This window comes from Amphiprion ocellaris, chromosome 15, assembly GCF_022539595.1.
Source record: "Amphiprion ocellaris isolate individual 3 ecotype Okinawa chromosome 15, ASM2253959v1, whole genome shotgun sequence".
NCBI lineage: Eukaryota > Metazoa > Chordata > Actinopteri > Pomacentridae > Amphiprion > Amphiprion ocellaris.
The window spans coordinates 21,616,887-21,638,987 of NC_072780.1; the positions used below are offsets into that span (position 1 = coordinate 21,616,887).

Below are 22,101 nucleotides of genomic sequence, written 5' to 3' on the forward strand. Positions count from 1 at the left end.
CCATTTGACCTTCTGTTTGTCCCATTGTGCTCAACCCACATTTTATTCCACCTGTCAACCCATCTAATTCTTGTTCAACAAGTAGAACTGCTGAGATGTAAAAAAAAAAATCACTCCTAAGACACCCTACACAGGACAGAGGATTTTTTTCATGATGTCACCTAAACTGTGTTTTAGAGGATTTTGTAAGTAATTGGTCTATAACTAGACAATGTGATTTAAAGTTAACCAATTGCAAAAAAATAAAAATAAATAAAAAATCACAAAATAAGAGCAATTGCAATTTTGAATTTTCAGACTTTTCTATTTCAGTTAAATCTTTTAAAGTTGCAATAAAATATTTTAACTCACTTGGAGGCTGCAGGAACTACGTGCAAACAGATATTGGCAGATCATCGCTTTCTATTTTGACAAAGTAAATTTGCCTTATAAATATCCTTTGTAAAGGCACAATATGCAAGATTTTGAACACATACACTCCCAGCCAAAAGTTTGGACACACCTTCTCATTCAATAAATTTTATTTGTTGTATTATTTTCTACATTGTACATTAATAATGAAGATACATTTTTTTTGCAACATAATTCCACGTGTATTCTTTAATAGTTTTGATATCTTCAGTATTAATCTACAATGTATAAAATAATTAAATAAAAACCATTGAATGAGAAGGTGTGTCCAAACTTTTGACTGGTAGTGTATATACCATTAATGTAGGAGCAAACAACTATCTGCTATGTAAAGATATAGTAAAGTATTGATTTTCTTTGCAGAGGATAAAATCACACTCCTTCTGTATGTGTTGCAATCTGAGTTTCTCTGTTTTGACAACCAGTCTAGTAGTGTGTCCATGTTAGTGCTATTTGGACCCTCTGAGTCCCTCCCTTGGAAACTTTTGGCCTCTTGCCGTATATGAACAGACTGATAATGACCTCCCGCACCACATTGTAAAACAGAAGTGCAGTCAAGAGCATTCAGTCAGTGGCCAAACCCCACAAACTTTGAAAACAAAGTTTTAAATTTTTGTTATTTACATAATTTCTACTAATTCATTTTATTCCAGCTCAGTGTGAGAGTCTCTGTTTTGCGACTCCCTTGCTACTGTATGTTCTGCTCCAGTCTGTGTGTGTCTGTTTCCACACATGATCTGCTCCAATCTGTACACCACCAAGTCCAGTCTGTCCACTGGTCAGGCTGGTCATGTGTGGACACAAGTGGAGTGCAGGAGAGACCGGTCAAGTATAGATACTGCTACTCAAGTTAGCAACTCTTGATGGACATTTAATCTATTTAACAATAGTAGCGTTGACTAATAGCTGCGGCTAAGTTCTCTTTTGATGACCTTCATGTAAACAACATTTCTGGTTGTAAAAGAAACATGCAGGGAGGGGGAGGTGTGGTGGACATGCCTGCTTGGTTTGGTCTGAGACACAGGTGCTGTCCTGACATGCAGTGGTTCTAGAATGCCACACAGAACTGTTGACTGTATTGGTTATTTAACTGTCTACTTACACCTGACTACAGATCAGCGGCTGACATTGATTCTCTTATTTGACATCAAACACTGACTCTCAAACAGGAAACAGACACACATTTTAATTGGTCATCAGGGAAATACAGGAAAGAACAGTCTTTATCATAAGAAAATAAGAAAAAACAACCATACAGAGCACAGTCACTGTACACAGCCACACTTGATGTTTCGACCAAACATTGATCAGGAAACAATGATTAGCTCTTCATAGTTGTGACCTTTTACCTTCAACATACCGGTGACATTACTGAACTGTACAAAAACTGTTAGTGAATAAAAAGAGTAAGGATAGAGAAAAGATTTGGGAAAACCTCATCAGGAGTACTTGGAGCTGGAGAAAAACAGATAAGTGGATGAACATAAAGGTGCAGTAGTGGGAGTTGACTCAGTGTCATTTATGCTGAAGCTTGGAGTGTTTTCCAGGCAACTGAAGCTATATTCACATCAGCCACTTGTCCTTCTCCTTGTTGAAGTTCTCTGCCCATTGGCGCGTAATCTCCAAGTAGTGGACTGGTTGATTAGGCAGATAGTCTAGATACAAACGGGTCACTGTTTTCTTGGGTACTGCCTTCTCTATCTGCGTACCTTCATGCCATTGGTTGAAGGACGTAATGGTGACAATTTCTGGCCTGACAGACAGAGCTGCCTGCAGGGATGTCTCATAGTAACGGCCATTAACTCGGTTCCTGGTGTTATGGTTGTTCCACGGTCTAACAGCAGTGTCTACGTAGCCTGGACCGACACTGGGGATAAACAGCAGATTGTTTGCATCACAGAAGGCCTTGATGGCTTTCCAGTTCTGGTGGGATGAGCCAAAAGAAAATCCATTGGAGGCAAAGTAGGTATATATGCCATCAAAGCCACTAGCTAGGATGTCATGTTTGTGGCGCTCCTCGACAATGAGGGCAACAAAAATCCCATCGTAAGGTGTGCCTCTGATGCTGTGGGAGCCTTTAGCTGACAGCAGCTCTGCCCAGGACTCAGGTGGAGTCAGGTAGGAGTCATAGACATAAAACAGAGGCAGGACTCGTCCTGTGCTTGACCTGAATCTGTAGAAGGCGCCATGTTTTCCATACCTGAGAAAAATGAGAGAAAGCAAATACTTTTGATAACCAAGCCCAATGTTACATAGGAGAACGTATTTCTAAAGATACTATATGTAGATTTAGATTTTTATCATTTTATTGTGATTTTAATGGTGCAATGGGTGTACTGCTGTCTGCCACCACCCCGGGGATTCCAGAATTGGAAATTTTTAAATCTTGCACACTTGCAAGATATTGTTCTGAATCAGTCTGGCTAAACAGATCACAGAAATGGTACCATTTCCAGTGAGAACAATGACAAGCAAAATTCTGGTGATGGAATATTTTGACATCAATTAGTATTGGTATGTTCATCTGCTGCGACCCAGAGTCAGTGTGCGAGCCAGGGTAGATGCCCAGGTTAGCAGTTTTCTTATTAGTGGTCTTGTTTATTTGTAACTATAAGAGTGTAATGATGCTAAAATACTGTATGCGGCACCTTAAAAGCAGCTGAGATTTCACGTTTACTTTGTGTCACACATTCAGACCGTATGTATATTTTATTTAAAGCACCATCTCTTTTTCTGACTCCTCATTTTTTGTTTTATTTTATACAGATGGTCAGCACAGTGGGTTCCTGGAAATATTGGCAGCAATATAAAGTCCAGAAATGTGATTTAACTCAAGGCACTGAACAAAGCCTGTGCTTTGATTTACCTCCAGTCTTGTGTCATTATAAACATGGCAACATTCAGCCTCTTTATTCTTGTTCCTAGTCACAGTGTGAGATCACTGGATTTTTTTTTTCTATCAGACTACTACTGAATAGCTTCTATGGAACACTGTCCGATTAGCCTCGCAACCTGACATCTCCCTGTTAAAGCTAACATATTTTATACAATCATTGAGTCCCGGGAAAAGCTGAATAAGATCAAATTACTATATAAAAGATAAGGTTCTTTGACACATATTCAGTCTGCTTGAAGTCAGAGCAGAAGCTACCTTCTGATCCATTACAGCAGAATCACAGGAGAGACATCTATATCTATCTACCTGTTCCTCATTTTCCCTTATCAGGCTTCATGTTTCACCAGATCTGTAGACTTCTAACGTCAGCAGCCACTGATACAGGCAGCAGAGCTTGACCCATTAGGTCAGTGCAAGGACACAAATCTAACGCAGAGGTAAGTGAACACACAGAAAAACAGCTTACTTGTCAATGATATATTTGATGTTGTCATGCATGCTCTGGTCCGTCCGTCCCTTGTATGGCTGTATGTGAAAGGCCACCTGCACAGAGACACGTGAATAACGATGTTAAAAAAAACACCAACTGAATACACAAAAACCTGGAAAATAAAGGGTTATGCAGTGAATCTTGTTCATTGTTCCTGCGTGTTATTTATCTTGTTGGACAGCCAGTGTGAACACAACATTTAATTAGTAATCCATGGACCTTGCTAATAATTTGGCAGTGCTATCTCAATCATGAATTGCTGAATCACAGCGTTGATTGAACTGTCATTTTATGCTCCCTCTGAAAGAACGTGTTCTGCAGTGAACGCTTGTTTTTGTGTGAATACTCAAATACCAAACTGCTCTACTTCATTACAGCGTCATACTGAGTCCAAGCAGGGTGAGTGTCAGTCAGAGGAAACATTTATAATGTTGCAATGACAAGCATTCTCCTCTGTGCACAATGAACCAACAGTCAAGAGCAGGTCCTCACGACTGACACAGCTAGTTAAGTTGTATTTGAAACCAAGAAAATAAGCAGGTCAGAACAAATGTAAAAATCACATCAACAGATTGGAGGTCCACAGTGTTTGATTCAATCCAAAACGAAACAGTGGGAACATGATGTGATGGCAGTAAAATGAAACGCACTTGATCTGATTACACTGAGTAGAATTTGAAACCAGACCAACTTAGGTTCAGTTTCAGGTCTCAGTTACTCAAAACCAAATGGAACCACGGAAACCTCTTTGAGATATGTTCGGAATAGAGAACAGTGATTCAAACTGATGAGTCAGAACATTACGACAACCTCTGCCTAACGTTCTGTTGGTGCTAGTGTGTTGCCCAACAGCTCCGACTGGTCAAGGAATGGATTCTACAAGACCTCTGAAGGTATCCAAGATGTTAATAGAACATATTTTAAATCCTGTCAGTTGCAAGTTCCAACTCATCTCCACAGTTCATGGTTTGCTCATTGCTGCTAACCTCACCTTTCAGACGTACTGTGACCCAGTCGGTGGGCCATTCTGATGTGGCTCATGTCAAAGTTGCTCAGATCAGGTCTTTACACCTGCACACTGGTCCACACACTGACTACGAGCACTAACTGCTCACTATACATCCCTGAGCTTGACATGAGCTGTTTTAGACAATCGATGTAATTCACTCCATCTGTGTGAGGTCATAAGGTGTTGGCTCACTGGTGTAAATCTTTCTTGGAGCTCTGTGAAAGACCCTCCAATATCTACCAGATTAATGACCCCCAGCTCACACCAGTATAAATCACTATGTTTGTGCTGTTGCTTGAGACAGACTTAACTTAGGTGTGCCAAGCTCAGTGTATGACCTTTAAAATGTCGTCTGCTGTTAATAACAAAAAAATGCTTTGACTTTTCAACAAAATCATGGGGTAGGGCACAAAATGCTGCTGTCACAAATGGTTCTCGGGTAAAACAGAAAGGAAACAAGTATTATTAGGTAGTATGCTAAGAAAAGGTCATGTTACCAGGACATTAGACAACAAATTTAAAAAGTAGTATGGAGACTGGCCTTTGGTACTTACCAGCCTCTGGAAATAAATTCTGTACAGTTTAGTATATTATGCATTAGCTTTGTAAATGGTTCTGTTTTAGGACAACTTATAAATGCTGGTGTTTCAGATGGATACCTTTCACTATACACAATAAACCATGACATGTAGGCTTGGCTATCAGCCATTGCTTGCAACATTTTTAACACAAATGATCTTGAAGACACATGACTAAAAGAACAAATGGTAATTTATGGGTATAAAAAAGTCCAAAAAGGAACTAAATAGATTGCAGCACGTTGGTGTTTTCATATTCTCTTGTTTTGATAATTGTTGCTTTGGTGACTGTCCTTTCAGCTGACAGAGTTTGACAGGCTGCAGTTGGATTCTATGCAACTGTAAATGGAATATTCCTGCAATGACAATTAAACACGTTGTCATTTTATTTATTTATTTATTGCATTTTGTGAAACATATCTTGCCATTCAGGGGTTTGTTAATACTTCAAGGCAGACTCATTTGACTTACCAGAACCACTGATTCTTTACATTTGTGTAATTGAAGAATTAAGAAAACTTTGGGCTCTTATTTCAGCATTTCAGCTGACTTGATTTTCAACAATTACCTTTTTCAAAAGAAATTATTGCACCATAAACTGTGTAGTTTAGTGTCACGAAGTTTAGGTAGGGTCTACTGTTTTACAGGTCAGCAAAGAATCTGTTGAGCCCCAAAGCTACCAAGTGCTCTCTTTGGTTTGGCTGAATCAGTACAACCTGGGAGGGCAGCATGTCAGTAAGTCACCAGATAGACTGCTAAAAGCCAACTCAGCTTTGACACACAACCACTCAAGTGAGTATTTGACATAGTTTAAAGTTGTAATTGCTGAGGGTTAAATTGGTAATACATAAAAGCCGAACAGGCAGTAGGAGACTGCAGTCTTTGTCAGTGTAGAAGTAAAAGCATGTGTCTGTTTCCTGAAGGCTGTACAAACCATGCCGACCCCGTGTCAAAGCACTCCAAGGTACTCTGTGGAGTTTTCCTTTAAACAGTCGTATTTACATTTTCAACACACTTCCATCTCCATAAACATTTCCAAAGACTTTTATAGTCATTATTGTCAACAGCTGATTTATATGGTTACTCCTGTTGTTGCACGTGTCTTAATCGTAAATCTGATTAAAAAAAAGAAAAAAAAAAAACATAGACCACAAACTTAAAATGAAATATGGATTTAACAACCGTGATGACACGCATTGGTTTGTGGACAACCGATTTCAATGTTTGAGTTTGAAATTTGGCTGCCACCATGTTGGTCTTTGCTGGATCTAACTAAGAGCTCAAGGACTATGCAAGCTCATACACTAGGAACTTGTCAGTTACAAGGTAGCCCTGCTTTATCGAATATTTTCCTGTAAATGGGACCATAATTTGCTAAATTTATATGAAGTCATATTCAAAAAGTCTTGAAACTCACAACACCATAAATTTATGATGAAAACATTCAGTGATGTAACAGATCAAGTGTGAAGTAGGATCATTTTTTCATAGACTTCTATAAATCCCGATTTCTGCTGGCCATTAGAAAGAAGGGCGGTGTAAGGCATTTGTATACTGGCTTTTCCTTTCAGACCGGAAGGCTGTATCCATCTGTGTTGTATACTATTAAAGAGACCTGCTTATTTACCACTGCTCTGCTCTGACCACTAGTTCTAGAAAAACACCCTTTTAGTTTGCAAAAAATCATAACATTTTGCAAGTGCATTTTTTTTTTTTTTGCTACTTAATGATTCAGATTGAGTGTGCTTAGATTCTTGGAGGACGCTTGCATGTTTTCTTGACAGATGATGTAAATATAATCACCCTGCAGAGTACACAAATGGGCAGACAAACTACATCCTGTTCCACTGGTATAAAGATAGAAAGAGACAGAATAGGAGATAGAACCTATGTTTAGCCTGGAGGATGCTGAGTATTTCAGGATAAAGGATGTGCGGAGGAAGAGGAGGAGAAAACATGTGAAGCAGATGCTTACAATGCCCACAGGCAGGTCCTGGATTGTCATCTTGTCTGTCAACACATTCAGGTGACACAGGGTGACATGAACTCTACTGACCCAAGTGTCTCTGAAATCCCTTTGTGTAGCTACTCTTGAGTAGTAATTAAACCTTTAAAAACCATTTATCATTTGGGGTCACTGAGAAATGTCCTGATTTTTGAAAGAAAAGCATTTTTTTTTCAATGAAGATAACATTAAATGAATCAGAAATACAGTGTAGACATTGTTAATGTGGCAAATATTATTTACTATTACTATTCTAGATGGAAATGGCTGATTTTTAATGGAATATCTACATAGGGGTACAGAGGAACATTTCCAGCAACCATCACTCCTGTGTTCTAATGCTACATTGTGTTAGCTAATGATGTTGAAAGGCTAATTGATTATTAGAAAACCCTTGTGCAATTATGTTAGCACATGAATAAAAGTGTGAGTTTTCATGGAAAACATGAAATTATCTGGGTGACCCCACACTTTTCAATGGCAGTGCATCTGTACTCCCTTTTAGCTCGGAAAAAAATAAATTAAAAACACAATAATCAACCTAATTTCACAGAGAACAGTGCGTTGTGTTCTTTGGCACGAGCTGAAAGCTGAATGATGGATGCCCTCTGTCATCCTGAAATAACTATGGTGCACTTGTTTGCTTCAGTTGCAAAAGGGAAAAAGGTCGGCTGCAGCTCAGTGGCAAACAGTAAAGCATTGACAGAGCTGTCGAGCCATGAACAGTGAACGCTCAACGCCCACTCCATCTTTCAAAAGAGGCTGCAAGGTCTTCATAAACAGTTTCCATGGCAACGCAGTGCTGTTTGGCGCCCGAGCTCGGGCTTGTCAGCAGTCTCGACTGGTTGGAAATCATGAAAGGCCAGCGAGGTAAGACGCTGTTCAGTCTTCTCCTGTTTGGTTGAATAAACTGGGATGAAAAGTGTTTTGTTTGCTCGGATCCCCTCATGTAGCGTGATGCTGACAGACTCTCGTATTTACATTCCAAGCCTCAGGTGTATAGACGCTGCCGCAACAAACAAGCCTCCTGAACAGCTCTCACCAGTGTTTGGCTTCTCCTCAGATGATGATGACCTGAAGCAATGTTATATCATCAAGTTGCTGTATGCTACATTAATTCAGCTAATTATGTAAACTGAGATGAAAATTTTGAAACTGCACATGCAAAATGCTATTATTAAAGAAGAAATCACATCTTACAATTCTTTGCAAGGCAGTGTTTTATCTTGAGGGCTTAGAAAGCATAAAGTGTACCCAGAATGACCAGAAATAGTTAGGAATGTTGCAATAACCTTCCCATCACACGTCTATATTTGCATTTTATGTAATCTGTGTGCTTTATACCAAAGAAATCCAAAGTAAAAACACAAACTAATGTGGTCAGTGTGTTTCGGGGCATATACATGTACAGTATGAGCTGTTGGAGATACACTACCATTAAAAAGTTTGGGTTCACCCAGTCAATTTCATGTTTTCCATGAGAACTCACACTTTTATTTATGTGCTAACGTAATTCCACAAGAGTTTTCTAATCATCAATTAGCCTCTCAACATGATTAGCTAACACAATGTAGCATTAGAAAACAGGAGTGATGGTTGCTGGAAATGTTCCTCTGTACCCCTATGGAGATATTCCATTAAAAATCAGCCATTTCCAGCTAGAATAGTCATTTACCACATTAACAATGTCTAGACTGTATTTCTGATTAATTTAATGTTATCTTCATTGAAAAAATGCTTTTCTTTCAAAAATCAGTGCATTTGTCAGTGACCTCAAACTTCTGAATGATAGTATATGTCTTTGAAATTGTTTTAATGCAGAATATTTAACAATCTGGATGAAAAAATGCGTGTAGTCTACCACATAGTCATTGGTGACAACGCCATATGGCACCGATGGAAGAAAAAAAACAGTCATCAATCATTCATCAGCAAACTTTCGCAAGTTTCTTAATGTTAATTTAGAAAAAAATTGAGGATTGATCCAAACTTTTGAATGGCAGGGACGTTTTACTCAGAGGTAGAGAAAGTCAGAGCTGGCATTCAAAGAAACAAAATTTTACAATCCATTTTGAAAATGGAGCATCAGCAGGAATGTAGGCGTTGTACCGGGCCATTGTGATCAAGAGGGAACCGTACGGCAAAAATCTTGTTTTGCCAGGTGATCTATGTTCCAACCTTCAGCTACCGACATTAGCTCTGGTTAGTGACCGAAAGAATTAGTCTGCAGATACAAGTGGTCAAAATGAGCTTTCCTTAAGGGAGGCTGGGCTCAGCCTTAGAGACCGATGAGGGGCTCGGACATCAGGGGGGGGGCAGAGTAGAGTTCTCAGATTAGGATGTCTTCCTTAAGAGTTTTTCTGGGCATGTTTAATTGGGAAGAGACCCCAGGGTATACCCAGAACTTGCTGCAGGGATTACATATTTCCTCTGGCCTGGAGGAACTAGACTATGTTGCTGGGGAGAGGTCTGTCCAGAATGCCTTGCTTTAGCCTGCTGTCTCAACAACCCAACACCAGGTAAGAAAAAGAAAATGGTTGATTGTTACTCTATCTTTCTGTAGTTTTAATGTTATAAAATCAGTAATTACGATTTGCCAGTTGCTAACTAAAGCTGCAATGAAGCTAACATATGTTGCACTTCAACCTGCTAAACACTTCTAAAAAAAAACAACAATGGTGTGAGTGTAGGAGAGGTGCACTGCTGGCTACAAGGTGCTCCTAGTGGGCAGCCGATGTGAAGCCTCAAATTTGGCATTTTGTATTTTCCTTGCTGTTCAGTTTTCCTTATTACATATTTTTGCTTATTTAACTATATTTATGGTGGTGGTTACTGTACTCCTACTGTAACAACTGAATTTCCCCCCTGGGAATAATAACATATTTCTATTCTATTCTGTCACCGTCACACATTTGTGAATCCAGACGAAATGACAGAAGGATGGATCTGATTTAAGAACTTTAGGACACTACGCATGCCAATACGGTGGCATTGTGTATTCACAAAGTCTTGCTTCAAGCAGGTGAGACCATAAACTCATTAGAAAAGTGTTTACAGAGGTAACAGATCAACTGAGAAGTAGGATCATTTTCTCATAGACCTCTAAACAATCAGACCTTTTTTTTCCAAACAGAGGAATCACCTCCTGCTGGCTGTTAGAAAGAATGCCGGCTTAAGCCTCATCTGTGTTGGCTTCACTTTTCAAATCTCGATACTGCGTCTATCTTTTATATATAGTCTACAGCTGTGATGTAACATTAGATGTGTTTCCATTTGCCTGCTTTTGTGCAATTTAATAAAAGATTTCAAACATCCCTAAAAAGTTTTTAAACCTGGTGGAACTGTGAAACTATTAATACCAGATTGATCAACAGTGTCATCCCTCAAGCTGTGCTGAATGCTGAACGGCTCATCTGGAATGTGCACACCACTGCACCTTAGTTATAGTTTTAAATTATTATAATTCACAGAGACACTTTAACTTTAATGGGCACTTTAACCACAGGGTGCTACTATGGATGCTTTATACAGAGATGATTTTAATTTCATTTTAGCCACAGTACGTCTCAGGGGTGTGTGTGTGTGTGTTTTAAAGTTACTCTTTTTTTATTGGATGCCTAGTGAAACACCCTCTAATTTTGCCTGCACTATGGTTGTATGCACAGCTAAAGGACAATAATGGTTGATTTGATTTGACACTATTAAAACAAAGGAAACAGACTTGTAGACTAAATGATAATGTACGTTCCTTTTTCATTCATAATTACCATTGAAATAATTTCAGTTATTTTGTAGACAGACATGTTTGACAAAATTGATAAAGCTAGCATATTATCTCACAAATGAGTGTTTGCTAATATGTTAGCAAGCAATATAAGTGTTACATGTATGGAGAAGGAGTAGGAGTAAATGAGCTTATGCTTCATCCTACTCCTTTTTGGATAAGCTGGGCTATTATTTTTTTGCTTTGTTTTGTTTTATTTTGTTTTGTTGCTGTTTTGAATATTTTAATTTGTTTTTAGTGGCTTCATTCATTCATTCATTCAGCCCCAAAAATACTCTCCTTTACACCGTATCTTTGGTCTCCATCAACTCCAGAGGAGAAGTTTTGAATCTTTATTTTTTGTTGCTGAATTGTAAAACACTTTGACCTGCATATCATGAAATATGGCACCACATAAATAAACCTCGTTGATTTTTTTTCATTTAAGTTAGTTGCTAACTTTGTCTATCTTTAATTGGGTGCTGTGCAGGATATTTTATGTGGGCTGCGCACCTAAAAACAGCTGCTTGTTGTTACTGGCAACAAGGCTGATGAGAGCATGGACCAAAACTGTGAATGTGTGTAGGCCATGAAAACTAAAACAGCAAGCTAAAAGACACAAACAACTCTGTAGAATTTTTAAAAACAATGCAGGGTTGTGTAATAAGCCTCTATAGATCCATCACTAAAAACAACACATTTCATATTGCATTTGATCCATGGTTTAAATCAAATATTTATTAGTGCAGCTTTAATTTTGCTCTTCTTGTTTGCTGCCTGTACCAACACCAGCATTTCATTTGGGCCAACACGGTTAATCTATACTTAATTAATGAGGTTTGGAATGCTGCAGGGGATTATGGATCAGCTTGTGTTCTCCTGTGCGTAATGTGTGATGGCCTCAGCAGGATTTCTGCGACACCAGTGACCTGACCCTGTTACTTCTACAAAGTTGCAGAGAAATTGTGTCTGCATCAGTGTATCACATGACATGCAATGTCTGAAGGTACATACATATGACATTTGCAAAGGAAAAAACACACACAGGCTTCAGCTTGTATTTTGTCACAGTGGCAGCTCTGGTACACTGAAACACTGGAGCATTAGCCCTCAGGTCAGCTGTGAGATACACACTGTTGTGTAAGTCTGACTGAGACACACAGAGAGACCCAGTTCTCAGTCTAAGACTTCCATATAAGGAGCATGAAAGTAGACCAAAGGAAAGCTCTTCTGTGCTGTTAATGCTGAATCTAGAGTCTGGGCTCAGCTAGTTTTTGCTGCTGCTACCGTCTCCAGCACCTTCAGCATCTTAAGGCTTTAAGGTATCTGCAACCCTTCAGCGCTAAAGTGGATATGACTTTGTTAGATGGAACTGTGCACTGAAAAGGAAAATCAGCTCTAAAGCACTTCAAGTCTTGAGCAGCTATTGGCTCAGCAGGGAAAGCCTCTGATAACAGGACATTTTCATTGTTTGAAACATTGATGTTACTGTAAATGTCAAGTTTTGAGGTCAGGGCATTAAAATCGAAGCTGCCACTGGGACCCAGTGTGAAGGTACTAGTCTCTTCACTGTCAGTGGGCTCAGTGGACCAGAATGCAATGCAGCTGCAAGACATCATGCATGTTGAATAAAGGGCATGACACGCTCTTTCTCAACAGGAGAGAAACAATGTTAAGGACTAGTCAAATAGCATTCCAAACATAGAAAGTAAAATCAATTCATTTTAGTTGAATTTCTTCAACAACAACAGCTCTCTCACTAATCATACTAACCTTTGAGGGAACGGAGATCACAGTTACAGCTGGAGAAGTTTCTAAAAGATATATCTGACTTAGACGTCTCACATTAGTCAAAGTCTGTTTTTTAAAGGCAATTAAATGCCAAAATTTAATGTAGTACTATATTAAACCAGAACAGTATTTTCCCCACGTCTGAATATGCAGTAAAACTACAGTCACTCAAAAATTATTACACTGAGTGATAAATGACACTCCTGTATAGTAGCCATTAATAGTCTTTAGCAAATTATTTGTTAATGTTTGTGTTCTTTTGTCATGTTTTGTTAGCATTTATTGATTAAGACAGCTACAATCACTAGTAATGAGGGAAAAGCAGCAGCAGGAAAAATGGCAGCTGCTAACCTTGAGCTGTCCAATGATGTGACAAGTGGTAATCGGGGGAATCTTTAGCATAATTGCCTTCCATCCCACATGAGCTGAATGTATGGCAGCTGATTTAAATATTTGATAGCTAGACTAGATCTGTACTGCAGCTATCCATGACTGAATTCTGCCTAGTTAAAAAGAACATTTCAGATCTCCACAGTGTCATTCTTCCAAAACAAATGGCATCACTTTTACTATTCTTGAGTTTCTCATTACAGATTCACATTGCAGCTATTTACAACTGCACTATTATGTTCTGTAATTCCAGTTCCATGTATCTGCAGCTTGATTCTGACTGATAGTAATTCTTCTTTGCTGGACCAATATTCATTGAGAAGCCTCCCATGAGCAGCATCATTACAACAATTCAGGCTAGTCAGAATGATGTTTGAGCAGCTATTATTTTAAACCAGACTGGTCTGAAATATAGATATTCCTAACTGTTGTTATGACTGGTCAGAATAATGTTATAGATATCTGTAACAAAAATTCTGACTAGTCTAGACTAAACATGGTGTAAGCAGCAGTCAGCAGACAGCTACCGTACTGTTGAAGGACTGTAGCTAGCAGAGATAATATTGGAGGATTGCTGTTAGCATATTCCCTTTTGGTAACGTGTTAGTGATTACTAGCTATGGCAGTTAGAAAACTAGCCCTTAGAGTAGACAAGGTAAGACTGAAAGCGTCACTCACTCACCATGGCAATTCAAAAACAATTTACATACAGTAAATAAATGCATTTTAACAGCAGTAAAATAATAATCAATATGCCACCACTTTTGTCCATACTATGCTACCACTCTCTACCTTCATGTCTCCTTCATGTACATGTCACAAATTAGCAAATAACATTGGGTGAAATGTGCATTGCCATAAAATTAAATAGTTTTTATTTTGTTTTGTTTTGTTTGTAAATCAAATTTTGGTAATAAATGAATTTTGACATGGTTTTACTTTCTAATTCTATGTTTTCATTCTCAGAGCAGGTCACATCACATTCTTTGTGTCTGTTTCCAGGGTGGAACTCATATTTGGCAGTAATATGAAGTGACACTGTCAGAAAGAAACACCCAACTCAAAAAAAATAAATGTCACATCTGTGTTGTTTTGACACTGCTTGGTCTGACTAAACTTTCATACTGAGTGGTGGAGTATGGCATTTATTCAAGTATTTGCTGTAGCACAAATCTAGAAATATTGTTCTTCTCAATCTAATACATTTGGTTGACGATGTTTGATGGCAAGTTAAGATACTCCTGCAACACAGTAAGAAATCCTCAGGAATTTGAATGTAAAAGCTTCTCAAACATGAGGATTGGATGCTTTTTCTTTCTTTCTGTCTTTCTTTTTCTTTTTTTAAAAATCATTTTAACTGCAGACCCCAGAATTGTACTTTATTCAAATCTCACAGGTAACTCCAATTTTTCATGACACTGCCAAACATTTTCTTCCTGATGACTTTGTATAATTGTTTCCTGTTTTTGTTTCAATAGTGTTTTCTAACAAAAAAAATATAAAAAAATAAAAAATAAAATAATGTATTGGGATCCTGGGAAACCTCAGTCAAAGGTACCTAATTCTTCCTACACAATTTTAATAGATGGAACTCTTCAATGAGCTTGCGTTTGCCATGAGTCCTAATTTAAAGCACCTCCCACTATCATGAGGGGTAGGGTCACTCTGTCAGTCATTTAATCGAAACAGGCCTAGATTTCATGGTGGACATGGAGTGAGAGTGGCAAAATGGCCAAAGGAGAAAGAGACCTGTGCAAGGAGAAAGATCTGAAGAGGTTCACTCTGTTGTCAGAGCTCCAAGATGTGTTTGACTAAAACAAATCTACATTAAATCTCTATAATATAGTTTTGGATGATGTCTATGTTATTTATTTATTTATTTTTTAGTCAGGAATGGTGGGAAGAACAAGACTGGCCAGATTTGGCATTGCTGAACATTTCAGACATATAGATGTAACACAAATAATGTTCAAATGAAATTACTGAAAACAAATGGATACTTGAATCAAAGGATGCCCAGTAAGCTTTTAAATGTGGATTGTACTTTGGGAAAAAAGCTGCAATTAGTATTGTGGAAAAGCATGTATTTTTGCTTTACACAATATGCAAATTATCTGTAACTATCTTAAAATTAAAGCAATCTTCTAGTCATATGGCATTAATTACATAGCTAATAATGTTTTTAAAAGAAATAAGATAATATTTTGCGCTGATGGTTGTTTCCTACAGTAGTTACTTTTTCGCTTCCCCAATTGGTTCTTACAATCTTGGTAATTTATTTTAGACACATTTTTTTCTGATTCATTGCCAACAAAACAATTGATGAAACAAGACAATTATTATTATTATTGCATCAGTAATAATGAATCATATGTTGTATATGGTCGTATAAAAAACACAGGGGCCATGTTTTCTGTATTTTTGGGATTATATTGTACTTCCATGCTTTCTCCGTGGTGTTTTCAAAGCAGTACTTTAACTTGTAACAAAATATTTTTAACAGTGTGCTATGGAGACTTTAATTTAAGTAAAGGAATTAAAGACTTCCATCACCACTGGGCAGGCATCCATAAATCATCTCTCAAGTTCATGTTCACCATTCCAATTATTACACTGATTAAATTTAGACAATCACAAAAAGAACTAAGTACAAAAACAACATCAGCGTAAACTGAGAGCTCATTACACAAGATTAGGATCAATATTATTCTTGACTATAACAATCAGCTATCACTGGCAAGTCAGCATTCATTTATTCAGTAAATCATCAGAAAGGGAAAAACATACCGGTTGTCTCACCAGTTACCTTGATGCTGTGCCTGTGGGCGGCGTCCATGACAGCAGGAACCAGGTCCTCGGTGGGCTCCCCATGGTCATCTGCCACCCCGGGAGGATACCAGGACAACACCAGCACCCCTACACCAGCACAGCGATGAGAGGAGGAACACTAGGCTGAGCACAGGCAGGCATCAAGTCTGAATATAGTGAATGTAAGTAAAGTGTTTCCTTTCAGCAGACAGCAAAGAAAACCATGGCCTGTAGTCAGAGGACACCATATTCCAAACTCAGCTTTTCATTTCTACGCTGATGACACAGTCATATACTGTGCAGCACTGTCTGGAAAAATTTGAACAAGAAGTGGTCAACAAATTGAGTTTTTCATAAAATCACCATTTAATGTTATTTTATTCATAGATAATTACATCGTTCAGGTTCAAAATGAAAATTTCCCTCCATTACGATTCTATGCTTGTTTTAAAAATCTTACTCAAAGATTTCAGATGACTTCGGCCTTATTTATTTTAATTTATCCCAGTATTTAAATCCATATCAGCAATACTACAGATCAGGATCCATATCTAAAACCATCCTTCAGTATCACTGTGGGAAGTAATGTGCCTTTGTGAAGCTACACAGGAAGTATGTCTGACCGAGGGTTAATAGCCACATTTACAGTATTTGTGAGCAGTCAGGCGCCTGCTTGTGTGATGTATTTCCAACAACTGCAACAGTAGCCCTCAGGACTGCAGGCGCGTGGAGCAGTATCAGAGGGTAACGTTACACCAGCGCCTCATGCAAGTACAAGGCTGTGCTGAGCTCTGATATTCTGTGAGGTTCATTTCCAGGTAATTAATTAGGGAGTATTAAGGCAGTATTAGAGTGACAGACAGATGACAGTGAAAAACAAAAACACGTCAAAGAGCTGAAGTAATGCAACATTCAGTCAAGTAATCTGCAAGCATGTTGGTCTACTGCAAATACAACGTACAATAGTGAGACTTTCAAGGATTTTTAAAAAATAATTTCTTTGTATAGTGTCAAATATGCAGTACCAGTTTGACCAGTGTCATTAGGAAGATCAGATTTTTGATACAAAGGTTCTTCTAATAGTTGTTTGGATAATAGAGTTAATCTTGAATCCAGCATTTCTGCACTGCTATCTCTTATGGCTTATATGTGCCCAGCTCGGCCAGATTACCCTGTGAAGACTGATTCACCATTTGTGCGTGTTTGTGTGATGTAAATTTGTCTGCAAGGGTCTGCACACCAGCCTCTGAGTGAGCACATGGGCTGCACATGTGCCAGAAAAGTAAACTGGAGGCCTGTTTTATGCAGCATATATATTTCATAATGGTTGTATATTAAATTCTGCACCATAGGTCATGTTCTTGTGGCTGTTTTTTTCTTCTTCTTTATAATGTCTCAGGAAAGCTCTTTTGGGCTAACGACACCAGGTCCCTATCTGAATGAACATGACATAACTGCAATTTTAAAAAATAAACACTTAAAAGCATTTTTCCCACAGGTTATGCTTCTTCTATGAACAGTTTGATGACACCACACTTCCCCTCTGTACAACAGCATGATTCACTGGATGTTTCTAGGTTTGGTGTTGCAAAGCAGATGATTGGCGTAATGAGTATAGAGGCGGGACATGTGTCATACAAAGTTCTGCAACATCATCTCTGGTGTTACAGAATTCTTCCATAGACTCACCATCTGCTTTTGTAACCGTCCTACAACCTGAGGCCTTGTATTTTAGATTTCTACTAGTTATGTGGGATAACCGATAAATATAATAATGGGATAATACTAATATCTGATTATTATATTTATTAGATGTTATTATATTTATATTGTTATTAGCGTTGTTATTATTATTAGCGGCTGCACAGTGGCTTGGTGGTTAACAATTTCGCCTTGCAGCTAGAAGATCCCCGGTTCGGTTTCTGCATGGAGTTTGTATGTTCTCTCTGTGCATGAATGGTTTTTTTCCAGGTTCTCCAGCTTCCTCCCACAGTCCAAAACCATGCTGTAGTTAACTGGTAACTCTAAACTGTGAATGGTGTGAATGTGAATGTGATTGTTTGTCTCTGGGGATTAAGCGGTGTATAGATGATGGATGGATGGATGGATGGATGGATGGATGATGGATTATTATTATTATTATTGTTATTATTATTATTATTATTATTATTATGAACAATACGCTCTTTTTGAAAAAAAAAAGTCCACATATGTGGATGCCAGGTTTCAGGAGGTTAAACTCTATTTTATAAAGTCATTGCATACACATACCCTTCTCTGTGCTATAAATGAAAATGTGAGTTTGTTGTTTTGAGTAAAGTTATTGTTTTTTGCTAAAATGCCACTTTATTTGAGTCTCTTTGGAGTTGATATTGTTGTTAGGTGTTGCGTGCAATTTATTTGTTCACCAAAAACAAATAAACACACAGTGAATCTGGTGGTCTGGAGTAGGTGATGGTTGGTGATCCAGCGTTTACTGATCTGGTGGACCAGACTAGACTGAATGCTACTGAGCTCTGATAGCACTGGGAACATATTCTAAGTGAAGTGAACTCTGTGCTGGTGTTTGTCTGATGTCTGTCTGGCAGCATGTGAACCTGCACATAAGAGCTTATGACAATCAGTGTGTGTGTTGGGACTGACTCCATGTTATTGCTGTGGGTGGGCTGACTGTAATCCCTGTGCACAACAAGCGACTTCATTTTGAATTTATTTACACAGTAAAAACTGTTTCAATATTTACTGAGGAGATTGATTTGTGATGTTGATAACTATTATAATGGAAGTTGCTCCTTTTAAGTTCCATTCCCTAAAGAAGTATTATTATCAAATTGGCAGTTAATTTCTAATCTGGCACTTAAATTTTATGTTGTTATCCTGTTTTTTGTCCCAGAGATTGCTTATATTTCCCTAAGGCTATTTATTGTGTTTTATTGTGTTTTTTTTTTTTTTTTTAAATTTTGATGTTATTTATCTTATCTTTTCACTTATCCTTGCTGCTATATTAGTGAAAGGCGGAACACTGAGCACTTTTTTTGTCTTGTCACTCGATCCTGTGACCTGCCTGTCAGGTTTAATGTGTGTTTTGTAATGGAATGCAAAATTCAATCATTTTTTTCTGCAAAGCAAATCTACCCATATAAATAAAGTAACCTTGAACCTTAGACTTTATCTTTAGGGCTTGTGGGTGTTTAGCCCTATAGATGACTGTCGACACTACACCAAAACATGCAGAGCGAGTGTTGCAACAATTGTTACCCGCTGCAGCCGCCTCTATCTGGGCCATGTGTGACTCCAGCACCTTAGGGTCCCTGGAGCTGTAGGGTCCCAGCTCCGGGTAGAAACTGGAGGCAATGTCTTCTGGAGGAGTGTGCCTTCCTTGGGCATGACTGGCTGCGATCTTCGGGTCCCAGTGCGGCACCAGCACATGATCCCAGTGGATGTACTTGTTGTCCATGCTGGGAGAGCCGTACCACAGGTAGTAGAAGATGTGCACGTCGTAGAATATACTGTAATCTCGGTCTGATTTGGTGAAGACCACCTTGGTGTCGCTGCTGCCCATGTGGAACTGGCCCGGCGACACCACCACGTCTTTCACATCCAGCCTCCTCCTCTCGGATTTATCCCCGATGAAGTCCATTCCGGGAGCCAGGTCCGAGAAGCCATCGCTGGGTTTGAGCGTCCTGAGCCCCATCATGGTTCCGAAGATGAAGAGCGTGAAGAGGAAAAGTGCGACGAGAGCTTTCCTGCGCAGCCGAGTCATGGTCGCTGTCCGTGGTGCTGCCGCAGGGAGCCGGCGGCCGGAGGGGAGTGACGGAGGATCCTTAGTGGAGCTACAGACCGGGCATCATCCTACAGCATCAACTAGCAGATAAAAGACGAGCAGCCTTCAGTAGCTGTAGCAGCTGGTGCATAATGGAGCCTGAAAAACGCACGATAACCCAAGCAATCTGCCTCCATAATCAGACCCGAGGACATCTTGCTCCGTAATGCTTCAGCAAATCCCTTCCTGCTCGCCCTCTGCTCCGGCATTTCACTTCTCATTCACATCGTTTGCTCTTCGAGAGAAAAGTGAAAAATCGATTTCATCCCGCAACAGTTTCCCGGTGTGTCTCCTGGCGGTGTGTTCCCAGCCCAGGCTGCTCTGAGGCTCGAACCGAGCCGCTCCGGTCCGGTTACCTTCGTGCTGCTGTCCGTCCGCCTCCCTCCTCCATGGAGCCGCTGCTGGTCCTCCCTCAGAGCGCCTCAGCCCTGCGATGCTGAAACACTTTCTTTTTTAGATGGACGACAGAATGGAACATTTGTTTCTGTGCAGTGCAGCAGGGAGGTGGAGTTAACCCCGAACACAGACAGAGGTATGAGGGGCGATCCGTGCCACACAGCGGCAAGGGGCGGAGCTTAACGCGTGACGTAAATAAGAGGACATGTTTGTAAGCGGATACATTTATCTGTATCCTCTTGCACATGCTCAGAAATGTTGTGACTATACTACCTTTTCCAGCATTGTGGCGCCATCATAACTTCATAAATGGACACATGAAGTTTCAGTGCTGATAAACATATTTGAGCTGTGTTAAAAACTGCAATCAAACTAAAATCTAGATTGACTCCAGGTGTCACAGTCTAAAGCCAAAATCTAATCTTTGTTCAGTGCTATTTTTCCTCTAGCAAACTTTCAGCATCAGTATTTCAAAAGGGACATATATTAGTTTGCAATTAGAAAACATTTGCAGGGCTTCGTTAAATGTGCTAAAGTTATTTTACATATAGATTCAGAAGGTCAGCCGGGAATTTTTTTCAGATTTCATTAATTTTATACGAAACAGCCCACCAGTCTTCATGTTCATATTTTTACATGAGGTATGCATAGCCCTGTTGCACAGAAACAGATTGTACAGTGTCTATGCTTGTGTTGCTCTGTTCATTGACCTATCAAAATTCTCTTCAAGATTGGCATCTCCAAACAAGCCGCCTCTTGGTTTGCTGATTATTTGGCAAGTAGGACACAGTGTGTTCAAATGGCTGGAGTCAGTTCTATCTTTCTTGAGGTCACAAAAGGTGTACCTCAAGGCCCAGTCTTAGGACCCATTCTGTTTACAGTCTACATTAATGATCTGTGTGCAAACTTGCCAAATGCCTCATATCATCTTTATGCAGAAGATTCTGTGATTTACTGCTGTTCACACTTGATTGCACAGGCATTTGAATTCTTGCAGTCTGCCTTTGATGCCGTGCAGAGTCGTCTGGAAACATTTAAAATGGTTTTAAATGCAGAAAAATCCAAACTGATGCTTTTTTCAAGTTCTTCTGTTCGCTTGGAGGATATCCCCTCAATTAGAACTGCCCATGGTAAAACTTTAGAGCTGGTCACCAGTTACAAGTACCTGGGATTAACTATTGATGAGGACCTTTCTCTCATAGTCCATGTCAAAAACTTGATCTCTAAATTAATGGTGAAGCTCAGTTTCTACTCTAGAAACAAGTCATGTTTCTCCCTCAGAGCTCGGAAGCTTCTGATGTCAGCTACTTTTTTGCCGATACTTGATTATGGTGATGTTGCGTACGTGTGCTTCAACCAGCTGCGGTCTACCACTGTGCTCTGAGGTTTATCACTGGTTGTAGCTGCCTCACCCACCACTGTGAATTGCATGCTAAAGCTGACATGCCTTCCTTGAATCTAAGGCGATATACACATTGGATGACTCTGGTTTACAAGGCGCCTCTTGGCTTGGGTCCCACTTATTTGTGCACTCTTCTTCAGAGAACTGGAAGCCGTTATGCCCTACGATCTCATGACATTTTGCATCTCTCGGCTCATCGTGTTCGAACTGAAATGAGTAAAGTTACTAAAAAATAAAATGCTTGTTAATATTAAAATACCACTATACAGGAAATAGAAATTTTGTAACAAACAAGGCTTTGACTTTGGAGTTTTCATCACAGCATCTGTATTTTCCAGA

At 39.2% G+C, this 22,101-nt stretch overlaps 1 protein-coding gene across 1 annotated transcript; it reads right to left on the reverse strand.

Moving 5' to 3' along the window:
* Positions 1-1,577: 1,577 nt before the first annotated feature.
* Positions 1,578-20,501, reverse strand: maneal (mannosidase endo-alpha like). Its single transcript, XM_023277550.3, has 4 exons — positions 19,400-20,501; positions 16,140-16,249; positions 3,774-3,850; positions 1,578-2,611 (listed from the first exon to the last, which is right to left on the reverse strand). Exons 1-4 carry the CDS (start codon positions 19,902-19,904, stop codon positions 1,975-1,977), a joined length of 1,329 nt encoding a protein of 442 aa, XP_023133318.1. The 5' UTR covers positions 19,905-20,501; the 3' UTR covers positions 1,578-1,974.
* Positions 20,502-22,101: the final 1,600 nt, after the last annotated feature.